This window comes from Olea europaea, unplaced genomic scaffold, assembly GCF_002742605.1.
Source record: "Olea europaea var. sylvestris unplaced genomic scaffold, O_europaea_v1 scaffold2330, whole genome shotgun sequence".
NCBI lineage: Eukaryota > Viridiplantae > Streptophyta > Magnoliopsida > Lamiales > Oleaceae > Olea > Olea europaea.
Genome location: NW_019241408.1, coordinates 57,685 through 64,531, shown reverse-complemented (window position 1 = coordinate 64,531; position 6,847 = coordinate 57,685). Strand labels below are relative to the sequence as shown.

At 41.8% G+C, this 6,847-nt stretch overlaps 1 protein-coding gene across 1 annotated transcript in view; it reads left to right on the top strand.

The window, feature by feature from the left end:
* The window catches only part of LOC111381559 (inorganic phosphate transporter 1-4-like), a 2,494-nt gene extending 419 nt beyond the window's left edge, over positions 1-2,075 (top strand). Inside the window, exon 2 of the mRNA XM_023005352.1 lies at positions 363-2,075. Coding sequence (XP_022861120.1) covers positions 387-1,973 — 1,587 coding nt within the window. The 5' untranslated portion in view covers positions 363-386 and the 3' untranslated portion in view covers positions 1,974-2,075. The remainder of the gene's footprint in view (positions 1-362) is intronic.
* Positions 2,076-6,847: the final 4,772 nt, after the last annotated feature.

The window sequence follows — 6,847 nt, the reverse complement described above, 5'->3', positions numbered from 1 at the left end:
TTGAGAATTTACAGTGTAACTTGATTATGAAAGTTATTAACGTTTTGACTTTGATTTTACCGCAATCGGTTTCATTTCTAAATATTTTTATATGTTTATACTGTCTATACAAAAATATATCTTTTTGTATTAACTCGAAAATGCATGCATGATAGTGATAACTGTAAGCAACTCAATTTATTGATGTTCATTTTAATTTATAAGCAAGGTTAATTAATCTGTTAAGAAAATCTTGAAGAATATTAGCAATACTGAAAATGAAGAACCAATTACTTCTGCCTTTGATCATGAATAATATAATAAAACAAATTAATGATCTTGAGGTCTAACAATTTGTAAATCATGTTTAATCTCAAATGCAGAATAATTAAGAGATAAATTCAACCATGGCTGGAGATCAATTGAAAGTGCTTAATGCACTTGATGTAGCCAAGATTCAACTCTACCATTTCACAGCCATTGTTGTTGCTGGAATGGGCTTCTTCACAGATGCCTATGATCTTTTCAGCATTTCCTTAGTGACCAAGTTATTGGGGCGTATATATTACACAGAGCCAGGTGCACCAAAGCCAGGCACATTACCTCCTGGTGTTTCCTCTTCAGTCACCGGTGTGGCTCTAGTCGGAACCCTAGCTGGGCAACTGTTCTTTGGTTGGCTCGGCGACAAGATGGGCCGGAAAAAAGTATATGGTATAACTCTGCTTCTCATGGTTGTATGCTCAGTTGCATCGGGCTTATCCTTTGGATCAAGCCCAAAAGGTGTCGTGGCCACTCTTTGTTTCTTCAGATTCTGGCTAGGGTTTGGTATTGGAGGTGATTATCCTCTTTCAGCCACTATTATGTCCGAATATGCCAACAAGAAAACTCGCGGAGCTTTCATTGCTGCAGTTTTTGCAATGCAAGGGTTTGGGATTTTGTTTAGTGGGATTATTTCTTTAGCTGTATCAGCAGGATTTGATCACAAGTACAATGCTCCAGCCTATGAGGATAACGCAGCAGCCTCATTGGTGCCACAAGCAGATTACATTTGGCGTATAATTCTAATGTTTGGTGCTCTTCCGGCAGCCCTGACGTACTACTGGCGGATGAAGATGCCAGAAACTGCTCGTTACACTGCCCTGGTGGCCAAAAATGCGAAACAAGCAGCTCAAGATATGGCCAATGTGTTGAATGTCGAACTTGAAGCAGAAGAAGAGAAAGTACAGAAACTTGCAGAACGCAAATCCAATTCTTTCGGTTTATTCTCCAAAGAATTTGTTCGCCGCCATGGCCTTCACTTATTTGGAACAACTTCTACATGGTTTCTTCTAGACATTGCATTTTATAGCCAAAATCTTTTCCAGAAAGACGTTTTCAGTGCAGTTGGATGGATCCCACCTGCCAAAACCATGAATGCTATCGAGGAAGTTTTTCGCATTTCTAAAGCACAAACCTTAATTGCCCTCTGCAGTACAGTTCCAGGCTATTGGTTTACAGTAGCTTTTATTGACATCATTGGACGATTCGCAATCCAATTAATGGGCTTCTTCTTCATGACAGTTTTCATGTTCGCCATAGCCATTCCTTACCAACACTGGACAGAAAAGGCTAACAGGGTTGGATTTATTATAATGTACGCACTTACATTTTTCTTTGCCAATTTTGGGCCAAATGCAACAACATTTGTCGTCCCAGCTGAAATTTTCCCAGCCAGGCTTCGGTCTACATGCCATGGAATATCTGCAGCTGCTGGCAAAGCAGGCGCCATTGTTGGTGCTTATGGATTTCTCTATGCTGCTCAAAGCAAAGACGCTTCAAAAACGGATGCTGGCTACCCACCTGGCATTGGTGTGAGGAACTCCCTTATTGTTCTTGGCGTCATTAATGTATTAGGAATGGTTTGCACGTTTGCTGTGCCAGAACCTAAAGGAAAATCACTCGAGGAGGCATCCAGAGAGAATGTCGATGATCAAGATGAATGCGTGGGAGTATAATTGGAGTATAATTTTGATATTTGCATAGGATTGACGCGTGAAGAAATTAATTTGGATTAAATATATAGGTTTTCTTTTTGTTCTTAAAAAAGGATTCCGGCTGTGAAAGTTTTCATTGTATGTTATAAAATATATATGTATGTTTAAGTTCATCTTCTGTAATATTTATTTTCAGGTATGAATGGTGTTTATACCATTTTGTTGTGATATTTTTCATGCAACGTGAGAATTGCCAATATATAAAATAAGAACAAGAACACAAGGTTTATGTGAGAAAGAAGGAGTAGAAGAGAGGAGGAAGGAGTAGAAGAGAGGAGGAAGAGAAGTGGAATGGCGCCTAGGCGCCACTCAAGTGGTGCCTAGGCGCCCCGATTGTGGAACCAGACAGAAACATGGCGCCTAGGCGCCCCGATACATATATATATTTCCGGTTTTTTGCCCTTTCATAATGCAACAAACCTAGCACCCGATTTTGAGAGAGAAAAAGGGAGAAAGCTTGGATAGAATTTTACAAGATTGAGGTTGTTCATCTTGGGTATAAATTCAAAACTATTTTCTTTCTTGGAGATTAACTTGAGGCTTGTTCAAGTAATCCAAATTCATTACTCTTCCAATATACATTGAAAATCATTTCTTCCCCATTTTCTTGTTCTTGAAGTGGTTTGGGAAGTTTCACATTGTCAAGCTTTATTTCTTGGGCAATCTTGGGAGGTCGTTTTTTCAATAATTTGGTATCAGAGCTTCTTCTTAAATCAAGGTGGTTAAACTTCGATTTTTGGTGAGTTGTTTGAACTTTGTTGTGCACACAAGGTGTTTGTGAAAATTTTCAAGTGAACTTTGGTGGTTTATTTCCGGTTAACAAGTAGATAAATCATGTCTACTAGAGGAATGGTAAAGATTGGGAAGTATGAGATAGAGAAATTCAATGGGAAGAATGATTTTTCATATTGGAGAATGCAAATGAAAAATTTGTTGATTTCTCAAAAGTTGCACAAGGCGTTGGCTGGAAAGGAGAAGAAGCACGTAAATATGTCGGACGAGGATTGGGAAGAGCTAGATCTTGAGGCACGAGCATCTATCATTCTATGCCTTGAAAGTGATGCTGCTTTCTTGGTTGATAGTGAGGTAACGACGGCAGAGGTGTGGACAAAGTTGGAGGCGAACTTCATGACGAAGACTCTAACAAATCAGATCTATTTGAAGTCCAAATTGTATACTTGCAAGATGGATGAAGGTACACCAATCCGGGAGTATGTCAACAAGTTTGATAGGATCATATCGGACTTGAAGGACATTGATGTGGAAGTAGATGATGAGGATCAAGCACTTCTACTACTTCTTTCATTGCCAAAGTCTTATGAGAACCTAGTATAAATATTGATGCTTGTGGGTGATAAACTTGTGATGGAGGACAAGGAGCAAGCTCAAGAATTGTTTGTAAGGGGTAGAAGCAATGTACGACCAAAGGGTAAGGGAGAAAAATCTAGATTGAGTTCTAGACCTCTTGTAAAAAGGTCTTGTTTCAAATGCGGCTAGTTTGGGCATTTCAAGGCGAATTGTCCTAACAAAAAGGGTTGGAAGAAGAACAATAAGAACAATAACAACGGGAAGGTGCAAGTCAAGCAAGAGGTAAGCTATGCCTCGGAAGGAAGGAAAAGCGATGAGTGCTACACCATCTCTTGTGATAAAGAAACCTCTGATAAGTGGATTCTTGACTCTGGATGCTCTTACCATATGTGTCCAAATAGGAAGTGGTTTACTACCTATAGAAGCACTGATGGTGGAACCGTGTTGATGGGTAATAACCATTCCTGTAAAATGGTGGGGCTCGGTTCAATTAGAATTAAGATGCATGATGGAGTGGTTAGAACATTGATGGATGTTAGACATGTTCCTGATTTGCGGAAGAACCTTATCTCTGTTGGTGCCTTAGACTCCAGTGGTTGCAAGATTGTAACATGGAATGGAGTAAAGAAGGTTGTTCGTGGTTCTTTGATTGTGATGAAGGGTATTCGTAAAGGCAATCTCTATGCTCTTCAGGGTACTACAGTTACTGAAGATGTAGCAGTTGGAACAAGTGGAAGTGGTGGAGACCCAAGTGGAAAGCAATGGTTGAAAACAGAATAGGAAAGAAATTGAAGACACTGCGATCTGATAACGGTACTGAGTATACAGATGGTACTTTCAAGGAGTTCTGTGGTAAGGAAGGCATTGCGAGACACTGGACAGTTAGAAATACACCGCAACAAAATGGGGTCGCAGAAAGACTGAATAGCACATTTCGAGAGAAATCGATGTGTATGCGATCCTATGCTGGTTTGGGCAAAGAATGGTGGGCATAATCGGTTGCAAATGCTTGCTACATAGTGAACCGGTCTCCACATTCAAGGTTAGATGGAGATGTACCTTACAGGGTATTGACAGGAGAACATGCAGATTATGAGAAACTCAGAATATTCTGATGCACAGCCTACTATCACGTCAACGAGGGAAAGCTTGATGCGAGGGTCAAGAAGACTATATTCTTGGGGTATGCGGCAGGTGTTAAAGGCTATCGCCTATGGTGTGTAGAGGATTCTAAGTTCATAATCAGCAGAGATGTTACTTTTGATGAGAATCCCATGGTAGCTTCGTTGAAAGCTACAGTGCCCGGTGGTGATGATGTTGAAACTACAAAGTCTCAAGTTGTTGACATAGAACCTAGAGATCAACCTGGTTCTAGGCATGTTCAAGAGGAGCATCATGCAGACACTCAAGATGAGAGTGATGATGGGCTTGAACAAGAGGCGGTTCAGCAAGAGAATGTACAGGCACAGCAATAAAGCAGCTTGCAGATAACTTGGCTTCCTCTAGGCCATGCCGTACCTACAAGCAAGTTCTAAAGTTGGGGTCAGACAAGCCTTTGAGGCACTATGGGCAGACAAATTTGGTTGAGTATGCACTCTTGGTGGAGGATGATGAGCCTACCACTTTCAAGGAAGCTATTTTAAACAACAATAGTGAGAATTGGTTGGCAGCGATGGAAGAAGAGATGGAATCACTTCACAAGAACCAAACATGGGAGGTTGTCCCATTGCCCATAGATAAGAAAGCTATTGGTTGCAAGTGGTTGTACAAAAAGAAAGAGGATCCTACCAAACTCGGTGGTACAAGATTCAAAGCACGGTTAGTGGCTAAGGGATTTGCACAAAGAGAGGGAGTTGACTACAATAAGATCTTTTCTTCGGTGGTCAAGCACACTTCCATTCGGGTGCTATTAAGTATTGTTGCTCATCATGATCTTGAGTTGGAACAACTCAATGTCAAAACCACCTTCTTGCACGGGGACTTGGATGAGGAAATCTATATGTATCAACATGAGGGCTACAAGGTTGAGGATAAGGAACGTCAGGTATGTCGCTTGAGAAAATCACTATATGGATTGAAGCAATCTCCTCGGCAGTGGTACAAGCGATTTGACTTCTTCATGCTAAAGCATGGTTTCTCTAGAAGTGAGTATGACCGTTGTGTTTATATTCGGAAACTTCGGGAAGGTAACTATATCTATCTTCTATTGTATGTGAATGACATGCTTATCGCTTTGAAAAGCAAGGTGGAGACAGATAGGTTGAAATCTCAACTTGGTAAAGAGTTTGAGATGAAGGAAATGGGGGCTGCTAGGAAAATACTGGGTATGGAGATTAGAAGAGAGAGGATGAACCGGCGAATGTTCTTGAGTCAGAAAGGCTACATTGAGCGGGTTATTGCTAAGTTCGGGTTGCAAGGTGCAAAGTCGGTGGTGACTTCATTGGCTCCACATTTCAGGCTCTCTGGTAAACAGTCTCCTACTACAGCGGAAGAAAAGGTACGCATGGATTGTGTACCTTATGCCAGTGCAGTTGGCAGTTTGATGTATGACATGGTGTGTACACGCCCAGATATTTCATAGGCGGTTAGTGTGGTCAGTAGATTCATGGCGAATATGGGAAAGGCACACTGGAAAGCTGTGAAGTGGATCCTGAGGTACTCAAAAGGTACTGCGGATACGGGTTTATGTTTTGGTGGAGATCCATGTCATATAAGTGGGTTTGTGGACTCGGATTATGCAGGTGATCTAGATAGACGACGATTTACTACTGGATATGTGTTTTGCATACATGGTGCCCCAGTTAGTTGGCGATCAATGTTACAGGCTACAGTTGCTCTTTCTACTACAGAGGCTGAGTATATGGCCATGGCAGAGGGAGTGAAGGAAGCATTGTGGTTGTGGGGTCTTCTAGATGATTTGGGGATTGAGTAGGATTGTGTGGACTTGTGGTGTGATAGCCAGAGTGCGATTCACTTGGCTAAGAATCAGGTTCATCATGCTCGAACCAAGCATATTGACGTCAGGTATCATTTTGTGCGTGATGTCATAGAGGAAGGTGATATTTCACTCTCGAAGGTACACACAAATGAGAACCCAGCTGACATGTTAACCAAAGTGGTAACGGGTAGCAAGTTTCAGCATTGCTTAGACTTGCTTCACATTAGTCCGTGTTGATATGCCCGAGTGGGCATGGCCCTTCGGGGCGGGGTTGAAATGAGGTGAAGAGTATATGAAGGTGGAGGTGAACTACGGAGGCTTGATCCCGAGTTTTGGGTACGTAGGCAATCATTGTTTGAATGGTGCAGCCGAGTTTAGCACTTGCTACTTCTTCTTGTGTTCGTCCAAAATTTGAGTTCTATCAAATGATGTACGAGGTGGAGAATTGTGAGAAATGAGGAGTAGAAGAGAGGAAGAAGGAGTAGAAAAGAGGAGGATGAGAAGTGGAATGGTGCCTTGAGTGGCGCCTAGGTGCCCCGATTGTGGAACCAGACAGAAACATGGCGCCTAGGCGCCACTCTTGGGAGCC